Source organism: Dipodomys merriami, unplaced genomic scaffold, assembly GCF_024711535.1.
Source record: "Dipodomys merriami isolate MVZ:Mamm:240054 unplaced genomic scaffold, mDipMer1.0.p SCAF_7, whole genome shotgun sequence".
NCBI classification, from domain to species: Eukaryota; Metazoa; Chordata; class Mammalia; order Rodentia; family Heteromyidae; genus Dipodomys; species Dipodomys merriami.
Window position 1 is genome coordinate 11,662,115 of NW_027206290.1, and position 20,331 is coordinate 11,682,445.

The 20,331-nt window shown below is 32.1% G+C and overlaps 1 protein-coding gene across 22 annotated transcripts in view; it reads left to right on the forward strand.

Annotated features, from left to right (window-relative positions):
• The window catches only part of Adgrl2 (adhesion G protein-coupled receptor L2), a 655,342-nt gene that overhangs the window by 625,930 nt on the left and 9,081 nt on the right, over nucleotides 1-20,331 (forward strand). For 15 of the 22 annotated variants that reach the window (XM_070007415.1, XM_070007416.1, XM_070007419.1 and 12 more), the window contains 9 exons: nucleotides 3,210-3,335; nucleotides 3,594-3,799; nucleotides 4,815-4,988; nucleotides 6,374-6,583; nucleotides 7,456-7,676; nucleotides 8,921-8,987; nucleotides 16,847-16,938; nucleotides 17,750-17,794; nucleotides 18,746-18,914. In XM_070007415.1, the coding sequence (XP_069863516.1) occupies nucleotides 3,210-3,335; nucleotides 3,594-3,799; nucleotides 4,815-4,988; nucleotides 6,374-6,583; nucleotides 7,456-7,676; nucleotides 8,921-8,987; nucleotides 16,847-16,938; nucleotides 17,750-17,794; nucleotides 18,746-18,914 (1,310 nt within the window). The remainder of the gene's footprint in view (nucleotides 1-3,209; nucleotides 3,336-3,593; nucleotides 3,800-4,814; nucleotides 4,989-6,373; nucleotides 6,584-7,455; nucleotides 7,677-8,920; nucleotides 8,988-16,846; nucleotides 16,939-17,749; nucleotides 17,795-18,745; nucleotides 18,915-20,331) is intronic. The other 7 variants (XM_070007420.1, XM_070007423.1, XM_070007408.1 and 4 more) reach the window with 1 other exon arrangement.

The window sequence follows — 20,331 nt, forward strand, 5'->3', positions numbered from 1 at the left end:
AGTCAACTCATCTGAGCCACGGTGTGTTCTTTTACCAGATGCACATCAATTTAAAATAACAACAACTAATTAGAAATTCTGTGGGCAGTAAAGTTGATGAAGAACATTCTCTGTGACCAGATTAAAAATTGAGTAATTCACATCCTTAATTTATTTTCTGGCCCTTAAAAAAATGTGTGTGTGTGTTTTAGATGGGGTTTCACAATGTTACTCAGACTAGCCTAAACTTTAGATTGGTGTTCTCCTGCCTCAGACTCTTGAATAAGGTTTATTATAAGTTTTACTTCATAAAAATATATACATGTAATAATATTCATGTTATTAACATTTCATATTCTAGAGGCAATTGAATAAATTTTCTCTTAATATTTTTCTATGTATATGCACTGATATTTATTTGATCTGTAAGAGTACTGAATTATTTAACTTCTATTTATTTTTTTTTCTGATGTAATGAAAATATAATGAAATGAACACATTCACCTACATCTTGAAAGAGTTTTTGAGAGGTCAACAGGTCTACCTCCAAATTTAAATAATTGTTTTCTAGCTTTTTTTTTTTCTAATTATGTCCTCACTAGTAAAACCATCACTCTTTACTAATACTTTATCATCAGTTTTGTTAATAAAATGAATTTGAATTGATCCCATTACTGTTTCAATTTGCAGTTCTTTGATTACACTTGCTTTTGATAATTTTTAATGCATTTCTTTGCTTATTTTAGTTTTCTCCCTGTGAATTGTGTTTTTAAGTTTTCTCCCCTGTGAATTAGTTGTCCACAGTGGTTCCCTTCCCTTTCCCTTTCCCTTTCTCTTTCCTGCCCTTGCCCTTTTCCTTTTCCTTCTTTCCTTCCTTCCTTCCTTCGTTTCTTCTTTCCTATTGATTTTAGGGAAGAAGCTTTCAAATGCTTATTCTGTCTGTGCCTTTATTTTTAAACTTTTTTTTCCATAATAGGGAAATTCTTTTAGGGCTGGTTTATTTTGATATCTGATTTAAGTAATATTCTTTTTAGTTTCTTGCTTAAGAAAATTTTTGGTATTTTGTGCCTATGAAGACCTAACACCTCTACATCTTATCTTTTCTCTTCTCTGCTCTTCTCTTCTCTTCTCTTTTCCTTCCTTCCTTCCTTCCTTTTTTTTCTTCCTTCCTTCCTTCCTTCCTTCTTTCTGTCTTTCTTCTTTCTTTCTTTCTTTCTTTCTTTCTTTCTTTCTTTCTTTCTTTCTTTCTTTCTTTCTTTCTTTCTTTCTTTCTTTCTTTCTTTCTTTCTTTCTCTTTCATTCTTTTTTTTTCAAACAAGACTCTCATTATATGCCAGGTTTGTCCTATATAGTGATCCTTCTATTGAAGTCAAGGTGTAGTCATTAGATAGGATAACAGGTATAATACGATGTCCATCCCACCAGCATAACAGCATACTGGTTGTAATGGAGTCTTCCTATTCTTTGCTTAGGCTAGTCTTGAATGTCTCCTCATTTCTGCCACCTATGTAGTGGTGCTTAATAAGCAATAAAGCTAAAGCTTCATAGCTGTCTTTAGTCATTCTGAAATTTACTTGTGATTGAGGTATTATAAGACATAACTAATTTGAATTTTTATCTGAATGCTTATTCTTTTATTAGTGTACAATCTATTCCTTTCCCAAATGATTTTAATGATATCTATGTGATATGTCAACTTTCTACATGTTTTAACATGTTAGCAAAGTCTAAAACTTTGTATTGTGTTTTCAATAAAACTCATATCCCTTGAGTTTTTCATCATTGCTCCTTAAGGAATTACCTTGGCAGCTTGTTGGTATTTCTCTTCTAAAAGAATTTTAAAATCAATTCATAAAGTTCTAAACACAAAATACACGTTGGAGTTCTTGTTGGAATTTGTCTTCATTTGTGTGTTGATTTTGAAAGAACTACCAAATTGATTAGTTGAGACTCAGATAAGACTATCACTAATTCTGTTTGTTCTTAACATATTTGAATAAATATTTTCTATTCAGATAAATATTTTCTATTAATGTCATGCACATTACAAAAAGAAAAGAAAACAACCTTAGTTTTATTCCTATAAAACTTATACTTTTTTCGTTTCTTTTCTGTCTTTATACCTTTTTTTCCCTTGAATTATTGTATTAAATGGTATCCTTTAGTGTAGTGATAAAAAACAAAAATAAGGACACAAATAAGGATCATTCTGACTTCAGAACCAATGCTTTAGTCTGGCAGTGGTGGTTCATGACTATAATCCTTGTACTCTTAAACTGTTGTAGGACAATCATGAGTTCAAGGTCAGCCTACATTATTACATAACTGAGACTGTCTCAAAGCGAACACAGAAACAAAAGAAATGCTTAGCCATTGTTTACTTCAGGTTTTAGATAGATTTCTTGTTTAAAGCTAACCTTTTTCTGTTTCCTACTCTTACCTTCCTACAGAGGAACCAATAAAATGCATATCTCAACTTCACATTCTGCAGCTGACAGAATTCTAGGTGCCATATGAGTATCTTTATAAAGTTGTATTTTAGTTACATGGTTGAATTACTTCTAGGAATCACTGAGCACCGGTGTTTTCATGTATATAGCTAAATCTGTATGTATTTTACAAAAAAATTATAGAAGATTAAAAAAAAGGTTACAGTTACCAATAAAGGTTACAAGGTACCACTAAGTACATTTTTGAAGGAAAATTAAACACCCTTTGCATTGTTGACTATTACTTGTTACTAAAGGGTTGAATTATTTTTCCTTATGTGCTTTTCAGAGTTGCAGATGATTTTGAGTATGCCATACATAGAAATGGATGTTATATGTGTAATTAAAGAATGCAATTTTATACTTCATTTTGCCACTGGAAACTGTTGGTTATTGAAAACATATAGAGCCCACAACATATAATTTTACATATTTAAAATTTGTTGATTTAAATAAAATTTTTGATTTTAAAACCTGAAATTTTGTAGATTAAAGTATCACAATATTTAATTGACTTAAGGTTATAGTTAGTAATTAGTTCATGACCAAAGACATAAAAATATGAAGAAAATTATTCAAAATTATTTGAGACAAATCAAGAACAAATGTAAGAACTTTTGGAGTTACTTAGTTTTTGTTCGTAATTTCTTTGAAATATAACACAATGAAGTTTTGTAAATAAACTGTAGTTTAATTTAAAACCATCCCTTTTCATCTGCCTTTATCCTTTCTCTCCTATAGTTCTGGAAGTTGCAGTTCTCAGTACAGAAGGGCAGGTCCAAGACTTTAAATTTCCTCTGGGCATCAAGGGAGCAGGCAGTTCAATCCAACTGTCTGCAAATACTGTCAAACAGAACAGCAGGAATGGTAAGATGGAACAGCTTTGTAAAAATTGGCCCCTTCTTATTTCCCTCCCTCTTCCCTTTGCTTTCCCTTATTCTAATCAGCTGAATATTTGACCCTGACTTTAACAAAAATGAGTTAGCATTAAAATAAGGCCTACTTTTTCCCAATAAACTTAATCTAAATAAAAATTCCACGAAGACTTTTCTTCCCCCATTATATGTCTTATTTTATTCATAAGTATATTTCCTGTGAATCATATGACTATTTTTGCCTTTCTAGGGCTTGCAAAGTTGGTGTTCATCATATACCGTAGTTTGGGACAGTTCCTTAGCACAGAAAATGCAACTATAAAATTGGGTGCTGACTTTATCGGTCGTAACAGCACCATTGCAGTGAATTCTCATGTCATTTCGGTTTCCATCAATAAAGAGTCCAGCCGAGTATACCTTACTGATCCTGTGCTTTTTACTCTGCCACATATTGATGTAAGTTAATGTATGCTAATGAAGTTGTGGAAGGTCATAAAACCAGAGTGGAAGGAAAACAAAATGACATGCTGTGATGCAAAGAAGGACAGTGAAAAGAAGGAAGGGAGAAAAGACCTTACCATTTGAATTTTAAGTGTTGGGCTAGGTCAGAGACACAAGTTTATTTAAGTCTGTGAACATAAAATTAAATGAGCCTGGTTCAGTGATTATTAGAACTTTTAAGTGTATTCTTAATGAAAGCTAATTCAGTAATCAACAGGAAAATGTAAATGACTCTAATTTGTTTTCAAATGAAAATTAACTCCTACCTTAGCTGCAGGATAGCTGAATATTAACTCTTAAGACTCTAAATTTTTAGAATAAAAAATTATTCTAATTAACTGTTCTGATTACAGTGTGCACAGTGGTTCTCGGGTTTTGTGTTTTAAAAAATACAGAATTGCAGAAATGGAATTCCTATGCTGTGTCAACTTAAATAACCAAGATTTCCAGAGTTGACAAAAACAAATTTATGAAGTTAGTCTTTGTTTTGTCTCTACTTCATTGAGTTTATTTATGAGAACCTTGATCTAGTAACTATGTTTTGTTCAAAGGGCTGCTATTGTGTCACTGAGAAATAACCATAATAATGGACCCATTGAAAATGGATTTTTTAAAAGACATTTGGTTCCTATAGCATTTTCTCAGAACAAATTTATGGCTCTGGTCAGAAAGGAAAAAGAAAAAAGATTGTAAAGTACATCAATATGTAAAATCATAGGATGGAAATTGTAATTGTAACAAAGAGTTTTTGGTAATTTAAAATACATTTTAAAGTGTTTCAGGCTACCAAGCCCCTTTTACGTGAGATATTTGCCTTATATAACAAGAGTCCACCATTTTACTAATGAAAAACTTTATAGTCTGAAACACACAAAGTTTAATCTAAATTATCTTTTACACATATTAGACAATTGCTGTTGCTACCTTAGAATGTAAAATCCTAATTTTATCTTGTCATTTTATTTCCCAGCCTGACAATTATTTCAATGCAAACTGTTCCTTCTGGAACTACTCAGAGAGAACTATGATGGGATACTGGTCTACTCAGGGCTGCAAGCTGGTTGACACTAATAAAACGCGTACAACATGCGCGTGCAGCCACCTAACCAACTTTGCCATCCTCATGGCCCATAGGGAAATTGCAGTAAGTATTTTTGCACTTCTAATTAGTAGCAGAGCAAAACCTGAGAGAATCAAAACAGCTTGTATAATAGTCTGTCTTTGGGTACTTATCAAAACTAAAAGGGAAACAAAGTAATGTGGATTTCTGATTGTTTGTATACTGTCCATATGTTTCAAGAAGTCTTGGCACTATGTGATTGTTTCTACAGGCTCACATGTCGGTTGACATACTTATCCTAACATTTCTTGCTTTGGCTAGGGATTTCTTAGAGGTAATGAAGGATGTATAAAATGAACAGCAGTAGGTCATACAAAAGAGACAAAGACTATAAAGTTTAGTATGCCCTCTACATCTCAAGTGTTGGAATCTTATTTTACACTTCAAGTTTCCTAAATATTTTGTACACATTATATAGGGCTGTACATTTTGAAAAGCTGGAATGGCTTCTGAATGGTGTCTTACTTAGTATATATTCTTATAATTAAGAGAAAATAAAGGATAAAATGTATTTTATGAAATGTAGAATGGGGCTGGGATATAACTCAGTGATAAGGAGCATGGGGGAGGCAATTGGTTCAATCTCCAGAAGTGTGAAAGTATTTATCTACCTGTCACGCACCTACATATGTACTTACCTGCCTACCTGTCTATATATCTATATTAGTAACATAATATTTATGTATAAGTAACATATATGTTGTGAAATCTGTTTTATTGTTTTCTTGTCTCTTAGTATGTAAGCACATAGAAACCCAACAAGCAAATTAAATATAAATATTGCTCTATAGATTACCCTGAAAAATCATTAAAATATCAATTTAAAATTAAAACTTAACTATTCTCTTATGTAAATGTATTTATGTATTCCATGTTTATTTCAATCATTACTTTAAAATATTTGTGCACTTGCATTGTTATCTAGATAAAAAAGTCTTTCCTGAGTCATATAATTATTCTTCTTCCTCCTCCTCTCCTCTTTCTCTTCCTCTTCTTCTTGTGAGTCTTGGGCTTAAATTCGGGTGCTGTTCCTGAGCTTTTGTAATGCTCAAGGTTAGCACTCTACCACTTGAGCCACAGCTCTACTTCCAGTTTTTTGATGATTAATTTTAGATAAGAGCCTTATAGACTTTCTTGGCCAACCAGGCTTTGAACCATGATCCTTAGATCTTAGCCTCCTGAGTTGATAGGATTACAGGCTTAAGCTACCAGCTCTTGGGTCATTGTTTATATAGCAAAGTTAACTTTATTATATGGTTTAAAATTCTTTTAGTAATGAACTTTATTTGAATACACATGGATTTTATCCATCAGAGAGTAGAGTAGTAAACGATGAGCCAGAAATTAAGACAAATTTCTCTCTGCTGTAATGAATGAATCCTGACTCTTGTCACATCTTTGTTTTTCAGTATAAAGACAGAGTTCATGAATTGCTTCTCACAGTCATCAGTTGGGTGGGAATTGTTGTTTCCCTCGTTTGCCTGGCTATCTGCATCTTCACCTTCTGTTTTTTCCGTGGTCTACAAAGTGATCGTAATACGATTCATAAGAACCTTTGTATCAACCTTTTTATTGCTGAATTTATTTTTCTAGTAGGCATTGATAAGGCAAAATACACGGTAAGTAACTTTTGAGTCCAGTAACCTTAGACTTATGCTAATTTTAACAATTGTGAAAGTACCTACTATGTTGCTTTTAATATTTGACCTTATTAGTTGATGTAATTGACAAGCCAATATTGAAGGTTAATTTATAATAATTTTAAAACTCAATCATTAAGTAGTGTTAATTCATTTTGTGTATTAAAGTGCAAATGAAGTTTTCTTACTGTTATTTAGATATAATTTGAATACAAGAATGTTGGGGATACTGAAATGACAAGATATTATTTTTTTTAATTCCTAGTTTGTTTACATACTCATTCTTACCAGTGAGCCTTTCTTCATATTTAGAGTAATTTATGCAGCATCTTGAGGTCTTGAGTCAGAAACAGAAGTTAATTAGCTAATAACTCACTGTGTTGCAATCTCTGTATTAGAATGACTATAAGAATGTTTCTGTATGATAAGGAAATTCTACATAATTAGAACCATGATATTTGCTGTAAAAGTTTTGAAATTCAGTTACAAGAAAGCATGATATATTTTCAAACAATTATTCTAAAGACTTGAAGCAAATCAATGACAGATGGAATATTTAGAATTCATAATGGATCATGTGAGAAGAGAGAGAGATGTGTTTTCTTATTTGATATTTAATTTTGCTAAAATTTCAGCAGTGCCTTAGTGATGAAACACTTGGCATTCTACTTCAAGTAGTGTTTTTTTTTTAACTTGTTTCCTTTTATGAGAAAACTTGGTTTCAAGAAACAATAGTTTAAATAATGACGTATTGTAAAACAGTAATGATTTCAGTCAGTATTTTAAGGCTTTGGAATCAGTTATTTGTATTCATGAGTTTCCTTTGATGTTTTTGTTCTTTCCCTTTACAGATTGCATGCCCAATATTTGCAGGACTTCTACACTTTTTCTTTTTGGCGGCTTTTGCTTGGATGTGCCTAGAAGGAGTGCAGCTCTATTTAATGTTAGTTGAGGTTTTTGAAAGTGAATATTCAAGGAAGAAGTATTACTACGTTGCCGGCTACTTGTTTCCTGCCACAGTGGTTGGAGTTTCAGCTGCTATTGACTATAAGAGCTATGGAACAGAAAAGGTGTAAGTAATTGCAAGTGACCTGAGTGTTTTTCAAGTGAATAATTTTTTAAAGCCTGTTAGCTGTCAGTGAGGGTCCCTGACAGATTAAAATAGCATCTGAAAGCTTTATTGGTAAGAGACTAGGCATGCCGTGCACAAATTACAATCAAGTCTTTTGTAATTTTCTAGGTTCACAGCATTTGTACTTTGGTGAGGCAGATTCTAAATTATGGACTTTCTTTCTTAACACAAAAGATTGACCTGAAGCAAATTGAAAAAGTAAATAACTTTTTGGTGTTAGAAAGATATTAAGTAAAATATTCTTCTGAACTTAAAGCATCTGACAACTTAACTACTCAGTTTTAAACTAATGCTTCATTAGCTCCTGTGTAGCCGACCCTGTAGCTAGCTCTCATTGTACATTGTGACAGTGGCATATTCTAAACCATAAATTTTACTTTGATAAAATTTTATGGGGCAGTTTAAAAGGATTAAAATAACTCCCTGTCTTTTATTTATAAAGATATATTTACCTAAAGTGACAGAAAGGAGTTGCTAAAGATTGTATTTGCTTGGTGGCATGAATTTGCCTACAAGTTGTTTTTATTTTTTTCTTTGAAAAAATTAGTTATACAAAGATCTCTTTTTTGAGTAAAGAAGCCTTTTAGCTGTACAGATGATAAAAGACATGTAGCAGAAATTGAGCAGAGATTCGGTTATATGAAAAATCAACTACTAAATAACATTTGTCTTAATAAGCTTAAGCATCATTTACTATAAAGCTGTATGAGTTCTGTGTTTTGATTTCTTTTTCCCTGGTATTCATCCACTCTTAATAGAGGTATTATATTTTTGTTATTCTATTTTGCAGCAAACATCTGAATGACTTTCATAGGGTTTCACACTTTGGGTAGACGTGAATGAAAAGTTTTGAAGATCACATGTAGAATTTTAAGATGATGAAACAAGTTGAATATTAAGTTGCACATATTTCTGAATTAAAGCAAGAAGTCTTAGTGGTGGGGCAGGATTTATTATTTCTCCTTATAAGCAGAATTTTGTTTTTATCTAGTACATGTGAAATGAAAAGTTGCAGATTAAAGTAATGAATCACTATCCTTCATTAAGTCAAAGCTAATTCAGAATTATTAGACTTGTTCTTGCCCAAGATAAGGGACTTTCAAAGCTATTGAGGGGTAGTTTGTTTGTTAGGTTTCTGACATCCTAATTGCTGTGTAATAGATACTCTTGCCTTTTCATAACAGTTGCTGGCTTCGTGTGGACAACTATTTTATATGGAGTTTCATTGGACCTGTTACTTTCATTATTCTGGTAAGTACACTCTTTCCTTCCTTCTTAGCTGCTACTCTAGCAGTGTTATTCAAACAAGAGTGATTTGGTTTATTCATAATTATTTATGCATTCAGCCATTTATAAACATGTCTTGTTATGGGAAATACTACATACCATGTTTTAAAAATACCGTCATTGAGAGTTTATATACTTTCTAATTAAATATTTTTGAAAATTACCTCTCTGAAAATACCATTTCCTATCCCTAATCTAAAAAACATATTTACTTATAAACCCTGTTATAAACTCAGTGAGTATTTTAGGAAAGTAAAAATTACCTTAATTTTTATCTTAATTACCATACAGCAATTTAGTACATTTAAATAAATGTCTGCACCCTAAATTATTTTAGGGCATAAATGTTTTCAGAGGTTACATTAAAATAGTTAATAACAAACAAATTTTAAGTTCATATAAATTACTTTCCTGGGGTTTATAATACCAAGTAAAAGTGGATTTTTAAGAAAATGTACCTTTAGGTGAATTTGCTGTTGAGATTAGGTATTTTTACCTTCTTAATTAAAGTTAGGATCAAACATAGTTGAAATAAAAGAATTTTAGTTTTTAAACTTTCAGGGTTTTTTTTTTTAAATTTTATAACATTAGAAAGGAAACAAACAAGTTTAAATGCTACCTAAAAATAATTATTTTAAATACTAATTTATCAGTTTTATGATTTTTAACATTTTAAAAAATCAAGATACTTAAGTTTGGGGCTATTTTATATTAACTAATGTTTCATCAGATTGATCAAAATTCTTTAGTTGAAGGAAACTTGAAACACTTGCATTTTAGTTGTCATTAAAATTACTTTACACTATTATTTTTACAAGGCCAAACGAAAATTTGAAATGACTGCTGTATGAACCAAACTGCTAAGTTATTCTCAAGTGTTCTTAGGGAAGCTGAAGTCCTATCAAAATTACTCAGTCTGATGATGGATCCAGTTTTTTTTTCTTAGTTTATGTATGGTAACACAGCTTGAACCTATCTAGAATTCAGTGATGAGATGATCTTTGAAGGCAGTGGTTCTCCCTCCCCCATCCCCACCCCTTAGCTATTTGACCAAAACACATTTTTACTTTGAAAATAGAAAGATAAATAGCTTTAGAGATGTTTTCTCTATATAGTAATATCATATGTTTACTTGTGGTGTATTGAAGCTTACCTTTCTAAAAGTAAGTACTGACTTTAGAGAATTTCTTTAAAAAATCACTTGGGAAAAGGAATTTTATTATGTACTTAGCTTTGAGTGGAAAAGAGATAAAGGACTTCTTATTGTTTTGCCGACTTAAAATGAGAGCCATTATTGTTTATTCATATCTACTCCTATCATGGTTATTATACTATACTAAGTCTGTAAGGTTGAAAGACTTTTTAATGACATTGTTCCCAACTTAAACAAGTGAAGCAGCAGGTACCTCACAGTGCAGATCTCCTTGGAGTTCTGCAACTGCTTTTTCCTCTAATCATCCTAACAAGGCAAGAGTCAGGGTAGTTACAGGAGTGCAAAGCAATACCTTGTAAAATGTCTTCTATGCACTGAGAAAAGGTGATTGTACAACATAGGTTTGCTGAAAACACATTTGCCAAAGTTTATTCCCTAGTGACACAGGCCCTTTAAAATCTAAAATCTCAGATACCAATGTTAATAATATAAACTATACTGTATGCTTTTAAAAATATTCATAAAACAAAAATTACCTATTCATTTTCCTAGAAAATAGTTTTTATATTTCTGACTTTTAAGACTTAAACCATTTATTTAGTTGCTAAGTAGATGTGCAATTTTAATTGTAATGTTCCATGAAAAAAAGTAATATGCTAAGTAAGATAAAACTTCCTCCTGCATTTCTATAGAATGCCTTGCCTACAGGCACTAGAGTTATTATATCTATGAGAAAAGTGCTGGTAAGTAATGAGCAGTGGGAAACCATTAGTATGCCTGAAATGGTTTAATGAAAGCTTGGATCATGACACGTCAGGAGCTGTTCTTATCATTTGGACAGCTCCATCTGCATCATTAATAATGAATTCAGTTCAGTAAGAGTTCAGCCACACACTCATTTAGAAGTCTTCTTCAGAGAACACCTCTCTGGCTGCTGGTCCCGGGGAGAAATAGGTTTCTGCTTGGCTAACAGCAAAGATCTGGAGATACAAGTACAGCTTTAGAGTTGCATTTGCCAGGTAGCAAAAGCTCCAGGGAGGACAAAAAGGGTCAGAACATATGCAGTTCAGCTAGGTTACTTCTGAGTGGTGTTTCTGTTCTTCTGTCTTATCATATCCATGTCAGCACTGCAAGCCGTGGAATGAATTTTAAGCTGCTAAGCTCAGACAGATGTGATTCAATTGAGCAGGTTGATGACCATAAAACAAACTGCACTTCTATCATCCTTGGCACCTGAAAAAATATACAATAAAAATATTCTCTGAATTATCATGCTTAATCATATGGGTAGTATTTAGCTCTATGGCATTGGCTTTCATCCACCAATTGTTATTTTTAATAGCATTTGTGCAATTTTTATTTGGGGATCAGTAAAAGAGTTAGTGAAAAAGAAGGAATTCTCCCTGTGGTGATTTTTACTGTTTTCAGTTGTGGATAAGACTTTTTTTCCCTCCTCTGGACTCATAGAGTTCTACTGAGAGAGGAATACTTGCTTATACCTCTCACTTTCACATGTACAAATGAACACACAGAGCAGAGTTAATACATTATTTCATTCCTGAATGAATTGCTACATTTTCAAATTAATCAACAGCTTGGGCATAAAAGGTGATTATTTGACTTTCATACCTAACACAATCCTAATAACCTATATTTACTGGTAACCTCTCCCTAAGTAATTGAGCAAGTATACATACTTACCAGGTTTAGGAATATCTTTATGTATAGAACTGTAGTTCTGCCTTTTTCCTATTTCATTGATGTTTAGTTTTCATGCTGTTCCCAAAATATTATGTTTATGGGCAGGATATTTACCAAAACAAAACAGAACAATGAGGCAAAAATATGGCTTCACTGGAATGTAGTTCAAGCAGCAGCAATTGGAAATATTTTGTCCTTAACTACCAACCTTCCAAGGAGAAATCAGGAAAATTTTGTGTTAGTTGTGATTTTTTTTTTTTTGGGTCCGGTCATGGGGCCTGAACTCTGGGCCTGGGCGCTGTCCCTCAGCTCTTCAGCTCAAGGCTAGCGCTCTACCTCTTGAGTCACAGCACCACTTCCGGTTTTTTTCTTTTTACTTATGTGGTGCTAAGGAATCGAACTCAGGGCTCTAGGCATGCAAGGCAAGCACTCTACCACTGAGCCAACTTCCCAGCCCTAGTTGTGATTTTTAAATACATCCTAAAGTCAAAAATAAACTGTGGAAGGAGTCAGAATTATCCAGGAAAAAAAGAAACACAAAGTATACATCATGAAAGAAATGGCAGGGGGCTGGGAAGGTGGCTCAGTGGTAGAGTGCTTGCCTTGCATGCATGAGGCCATGGGTTCGATTCCTCAGCACCACATAAGCAGAAAAAAGCCAGAAGTAGTGTTGTGACTCAAGTGTTAGGGTGCTAGCCTTGAGCTAAAGAGCTGAGGGACAGCTCTTTAAGTTCAGGCCCCATGACCAAACATAAAAAATGCCAGGAAAAAGGAGAACTCAAATGTTCAAATACTAGTTGATTTAAAAACATACTTCTTGTCGTTTATGTTAAAGTATCCAACTTAGACTAGATTCTGTCAAATACATATTTAATTTCTAGCTATCTCTAGTTTTGAGCTTCACAGTTGTGTTTCAAAAGAGCAAGAAAGCAGTAAAAGGAGAAAGTAAACTGGAAATCTTACTAAAATATTCTATCCTACAAAACCATAATTCTTATCAGAGTGTATTACGTCCTGAAATAGATCATAGCAACCATATTTATTCTAAGATAAATGAGAGAAGTAAACCCATATTTTTCCAACTGGTTATGCCTTCATATGTTTAATTTCAAGCACTTGTAAATAATAAGTATCTGTGAAATTTCTTTCTTTCTTTTTTTCTTTCTTTTTTCTTTGTCTTTCTTTCTGTTTGTCTTTCTTTCTTTCTGTTTGTCTTTCTTCTTTTTTTTTAGTGAGATCACTAAACCATATTTAGCACTTCTGTCACCTTATAATTTAGAGCATGATCTGAACTTTTTCCCCATTATTCATTTTGAGATTTTAGCATTTTGTTCTACTGAATGTATTGTTACATTATTTGTATACTTTCCAGTCATAAATTGAGACTACATTTGTTTATGATTTAACCACAAATGTTTGGACAGTTTTTGTTTTGCCTGTAGTTTTTAATCTTCAAGTTTTTTTTTAATTGTGGAATTCATAGGTACTTTCAGAATTGAGTGCAGGAATCCTAGGATTTTATTATTATTTTCTAAGTAGTTTTCTTTAAGGAGATTCATTTTAAAGTCTTCCATTTTAATTCTGGCAAAAACTCTCAAAATTTCTATTTTTATATTTGCCCTTGGTTTTCTGAATTTATGCGTAATTTAGCACACGTAACTAATGTAAACAGGTTTGGAGAAGACCCACGGAACTACTGTTGACAAGTGGGACATCTTGTGTTGACCAGTTGCTGATGTCTTATTTGCCTTTATTTTCCAAAGGAGATTTAATTAATTAAGTCCATCATGTAGACAGTTATTGAAAGAATATACCAATTGTGTTCGTCAGGATTTCTTTGAGGCAGTATTTTATAAATTATTATTTATCTTCAATTCAGTTATCATCTAGTCATTTTTATATTGGATTATTCTTTACAGCAATGGCACTTTTAAACTTACTATAATAGTACATATAGTACTAGTGTATCTTTCTCTGGATTGATTACACTGGTTAATTTTATTTGGAAATCCTGGGCTGTGAAGCTGGATCACAGAGTATTAAATCTCCGCAGTGTATGTGGGCAAAAATTACTTAGCTCATCTCAGTAATTCATAAGTTGGGCATAAAAGTGCTGCCTGTTACCTAAGGAGGTAGGATTATAGCTGGCTGGCCACTTTCCCTTAAAATTGTATATATATTTTCTGAGTTTGCAATACATAATTAAAGGATTATTTTCAACTCAGACATGTTTGAAAAAAACACCAGTGATCTAAAGTTCTGTTTTTTTAAAAAAAAATTGAATAACAACATTTTCTGCAGTACATTTAACTTCCCTATTATGTAACAAGGAAAAAAACACCATATTTCAATCTTAACTGAATCTCCAAAAGTAGATTTCATTTTATTATAGTTTTATTGAGAAAGATTTTCTTTTTCACATAACTGCTAAGTTATACCTGAGTTGGTCATTGAAAATTGTTTCAATGAATTTATTAGACTCAAAACTTTGACTTCCAGATCTATTTTTTAACTAGCATAAATTATATATCTGTAGTTTTCACATTCATTACTTTCCTTGCAATTTTATATATAGTATGTAGAACATTACATGCATACTTAATCAGTAACATGTATTTTGTAATATTGGTCACCTGTTGCTATTTTGTTCCTGAGGTAATCAGGTAGTAACTAAAATACTTAGAAAGCAATAAAAAACCTTACATCTAGAAGTTTTGAATAAATAAGTGCTTTTATCAGGACATTTAAACAGAAAGAAAGATAATTAAGGATTTTCACTGATTTTATAAAGCATGTTATTTTACCTAAGAGTTGAATTTAGTTTATTTTACACTGGTTTTTGGTTTGTTTTACGATATTTACAGAGTTCTCTAACAATTAAAAAAATGTTTTCTAGTTAATGCTATTGGTACATAAAATATTAAAGTAGTAGTGCTATTGATTTTGCCTTTTTGAAAAATAACAGGCATGCTTTACTGTGATAATTTAAAAAAAAAAACAGTCACTAGGTTGAAAATGAACTTGTGAGGGAGGCAGGGCGGAAGAGAAAAACTGAGGGAAAACAAGGGAAGAGATGTTTAATGTACTGCTCAAAAAATATACTCATTACCTGACATGTAACTATAAGCCCTCTATACCTCACTTTTACAATAAAAAATTAAAATTAAAACAAAGCTGTCAGTCTTTACTGAATAACACATGAGTCTGAATTTCGCAAAGGCAGAATCGATCTTAAGTATCCACAATTCAGTGAGCACATCATTGTTCAGTGCAGTTAAATCAGTCATATATTTGTTGAGCAAAATGTATCATATTCTTGCATGCAAGAATGGTCTCATTTTAATAATCTGGAATAATCTAAAAGATACAACAAGAAAATATTTCTGTAATTTTTTTCTCTAGAAAAGTTTTCTTTAAAAACAATTAACTTTAAAACAAAAAGCTAGCCAGGCACTGGTGGCTCACACTGTAATCCTAGCTACTCAGGAGGCTGAGATCTGAGAATTATGGTTCAAAACCAGCCTGGGCAGGAAAGTCCATGAGACTCTTATATCCAATTAACCACTCAGAAAACCGGAGGTGGCACTGTGACTCAAGTGGTAGAGCTCTCACCTTGAGCTGAAGAGCTGCGGGACAGCGCCCAGGCCCAGAGTTCAAGCCCCATGAGCGCCCCCCTACCCGCCCCCCCCCAAAAAAAAGCTACTTTTGTCCTTAAGTAATTAACATTGAAGGATAGAATGCCTAACTTCCAAGTTAGGCCCATTAGCCTCATTTTATTTCTTAAGAGAAAATTTTACATCTAAGAGAAATAATAAGGCACAGCAGACAAAAAGATAAAGAGCTTGGATTAAAGCATTTGGTCTGTTCCCAAACTCATCATTAGGAAGGACTTGAAAATTTTAATTTGTTGCCCTATATAATGTTTTCTAATTATAACATCAGGAGTGATGATAAATGAATACAATAATGATATCATTTGATTACGTGCCATTTTCATTCAGTAAAAAGGAACATGTTATTGTAACAATGTTATGTTGATTATCAGCCACCAAGAAATTGAAATCCTCCCCACATAGAATGGGTCTTTCCTGAAAAGACCATGTGGGCTTGTAAAATAAGTCCTACAAAGCTTTCAATATAACATTTATTGTCTCTTTTAAAATAATATTCCAAAATATTTTAAGGGCAGGAGCATAAATACAAAATAGCAATTTTTAGAGCATAATATGAAACAGAAAACAAAGACAAATCACCAATCTCAGTCAAAACATCACAGCCCTCTGGGAATCTTAGACTTTCCCTGTCAAATTCAACTTCCTGGGTTTACATGCAGATATTTTTACACAGCTAAGTGTTTAGAAAGATTCAAAACCTTGTCAGAATTTACCAACTACCCTATATTGAGCCACACAAGTTAAGGACTCCTGGCTTTGACTAATTAAGTAGCAAATACATATACATGATTGAAAGCTTACCTTATTTATAATATTAGTGAACAATTTTCATACAGTTTGTTTAATCAAAATCAAGAGCTTGACTTTCAACTAATCCTAGGGTTATAAAGCTAGTGATTTTTCTATTACAGGTTATAGGATATAAATACTTCTTTTCAGAAACTTCAGTCTTTCCATTTAGATGACTTTGAGGCCCTGGAGTATATCATGTAGCTAAAGAAACTAATTTAGATTTCCTAATTTATTTAATCATTACCACATGATCCTGACTTAATGAAGTTGTAATTTCATGTCAAATGATCTATTAAAGAATTGATCATATAGAGCCAACTGTTTTTTTTAATATGTACATAGACTGAATTGGATCAATGCATACATAAAATAGAATTGAATCAGTTTTTGCCCTTTCCATGTTACTGTCATATAACTGCAATAATTCATTAAATAAATTTTCAAAAATAGATTTTACTCTTTGTTTTTCGTGACCTCATCTTTTTCTTTATTTCTTCTAACAGCTAAATATAATTTTCCTGGTGATCACACTCTGCAAAATGGTGAAGCACTCAAACACTTTGAAACCAGATTCTAGCAGGTTGGAAAACATTAAGTAAGTACTTCTTATTTAATTTTAATATTTGACCAGCTAAGTAAAAGTTATCTCCACAGGGAACACAGGCATTTCTGTCTTCTGCCAAATATAGGAATTACTCAGAATTAAATTTTAAGTCTCTCTGTGATGTAGACATTGGTCAAAAATTAGGTAATAATTTTTGTCTTGATCATCTAGAATGAAAAAGTTGTTTCAGTGGCTTCATGGAAATTCCCTCTCACTGTAGCATTTTCACTTAAATTTAAAATGTAGTTCAAAGTTCCAGTTTGCATGGCTGATAGGATCAAATTAAGTTTATTGTTAAATCACTTTTCTGATTTAAGGATTCTGAGCAGTTTCTCCTACTACTCTATTTTCCTAAGAGACTTTATTACTACTGTTAACTAGAAGATTATCTGTTGTTTTCATATTAGTTAAGCAAATCTTTATCTCATTGTTGAATAAAAACTAAATATTCCATCTAGAAAAATGCTGTTGCTATTAGCTATTTGTTAAGTAGTAAAAAATTGATAGCTATTGATTCATTAAATCATCTTATGGAAGTGTTTTCAGAGTTGTTTTTAAAATATGAGTCTTAGTTTAGAATTCAAGGAGATATTCAAGTTGGTTAAATGGGATTGAAGGAAGTACTATTTTTAATTAAAAAATGGCAGATCGATAGTAAAGGTAAAGTTTTTTTAAAAAAAGTAGATGTATTCGATAGGTCAGTGCCAGCTTCATTGCATGTTGCATGGTAAAAGAGAGAGCTAATCTTTAGCATCTCTCTCTTTTCTTCCTTTTCCTCTTTCTGTCTTCTCATCTACACCAGTAATTACCGTGTTTGTGATGGCTACTATAATACGGACTTACCTGGGTAAGGTAGAATCCTACATTAACAAATTTATGGCATGATTTATATTTTTACAAACCCGTCAATATCATGAATTGCCCTTAGTTTTTGTAATTATTTTGGGATATCTGATTTGCTATAGTATTTTAAACAATAATATGCCTTTATTTTTTTTAATTGCTTGCCTGTGCATTTTGACTTCTTAATTTTGACTAATTTATAAAATATATAAATGCTTTCTTATTACTTTCTATTTTAATTCTGCCTAATAATTTTGTTTCTCTTTTCTGCTTATAATGCTTTCTAGCTATGAAGATAATAAGCCATTTATCAAGTAAGATCATTAGTTAGACGTGGAATGCACTGACCTTAAATCCTTCTCATTCCGTCCTATTTTCTACAGTTCTTTTCTCCTTAAGCTATTCATGATGAAATCTCCAAAATTATTTCATTTTGAAGTTGTTCTCATGTTTTTATCTCATTTCAGCTAGGCTTCTTCATTCTTTAGTTAAACAACTGTAGGCTCATCTAAGAATAGTTTCCTAGAATCTCAGTTTAGGTACTAAGTGATTATCTGCCATTTAACCTTTCTGTATGTGTCACATTGTTTAGTGCCATATGAGTACATCACAGGAATAAAAATAGAAATAGACTAATTAAGGCTGCCTTAATTTGCTTTCACCAAAAGATAAAAGTCATGGGGGATATTTTACACCTTGCATTTTGATATAGTTTTGATACCGGTTTATTCTGGAGTAAGAAAAGGTCATACCTGCTGTTGCTGTTTTCACTGGAGGCTGCAGTACTAAATGCTGTTGTTCTTTCTTAATCAGTGAAAGGTTAAAGCCAAAATGCTGTTGAATTTGAATGTGAACGTAGAGAAAGTCAACTGCTACTACTGATATGTTAATATATAAGTGGGATAACTGTTTTTCCCTCATGGAACCTGTTAAAAAGTTCACTTTATTTTTTCAGGTCTTGGGTGCTTGGCGCGTTTGCTCTTCTGTGTCTTCTTGGCCTAACCTGGTCATTTGGGTTGCTTTTTATTAATGAGGAGACTATTGTGATGGCATATCTCTTCACCATCTTTAATGCTTTCCAGGGAGTGTTCATTTTCATCTTTCACTGTGCTCTCCAAAAGAAAGTAAGTAATGGAAACTTTGGTTTGAAAATAATAGATATGTTAGAGAAGACTTAAGTTACAGCTGGCATATTACTAAGTGGCATCATATATTAATCATAAATTATTTTTAAAACCATCTGGAAAGGTAGGCTTTGCATATGAAATGGGAAAAAACCTTTCATTTTTAGAAATCTTACTTTGAGAATGTTATAAACTAGATATTCAATGTTAGAATTTCTTCTTTGCTAATAATGCTATAAAATTTCTACACAGGATTATCCAAGGTTTAAAAAAAATTACTTAAATTCAGTCTTTGTTCCAAAATGAACTGAACATAAGGGTAAATGACATTACTGTTTAAAAGCACCAGAAGTTAATATTAATATTGCATTTTCGAGTAAATTTAGAAGATTTAAAACTTTGTAGTTTACTACCTCACATCTTATTATTTTGTCCTGATTTCAAGTTAAGTAAAGTCAGCCCAAATAATTGAAAGATTAAATTTGAAGAAGAAAAAGTTAATCTGTAGCAAGATGTAAAACTAAAAGAACCACCTAGGTGCCCTTTAAATTTAAAATTCTTATGCCTTTCATAAGGTATCATTCTTTCTATGTCTGTGTATCTAATGTATAGTCTTTTTATTCTGTTATTACTAGTTGGTCACTAAATTGAACAGAGAAATAGAATTGTGAAAGTGAAAACTATTATGTTTTCAGTCCTGACAAGATGATAGTGTTGTTACTTCCATCAGTTCTGAATAAGCTATAATTTTGAGATAATGACAGTGGAATGTGCAATACTGACAGATAATGTACATTCACTGCAATATAGGCATTAGGCAAAACCAACACCAGAGGGTATTATTTGGATAAAATACCATTTTGATTGCCATTGTCTTGGTTATACAGCATTTCAGAGCAGTTAATAGCCATTAAATGTGTAGAAAAATTTTGTGTGAGGTATCATGTGCTATTTAGTAACAATGAACTTTTAACTTTCTAAACATTACACAGGGAAAACCTGGCTAGTTACTGTAGATTTTTGCATATATCTTATGTAAATGTGCATCCTGTATGCAAGCATAGTATTGTATTATTCATAACTACTGGGCTTTTGGGCCAAACACTTCTGATATGAAGTAAAAATTTAACAGAAAAGGGTGAAGTTGTCACTATTTATATAGTTGCATGTATTGATTAAATAAGTTTTTTTTACTATGCTGTATACAGTGACAACCAACATTTTAAGATCATCCTGTCACACTTCTTCTGAGCATGTTCTACTCAGTCTTGGATATATCTTACTGTTGGGTGCTGCCAAGATGGATTAAGAATATAACAGAAAATGGTCAAGTTAAAATTATGTTTCCTGCTGCTTGAAAGAGCACATTTAGGCCAAGAAAATATTCTGAAAGCTCAACCATAGTTCTTTGTTCTAA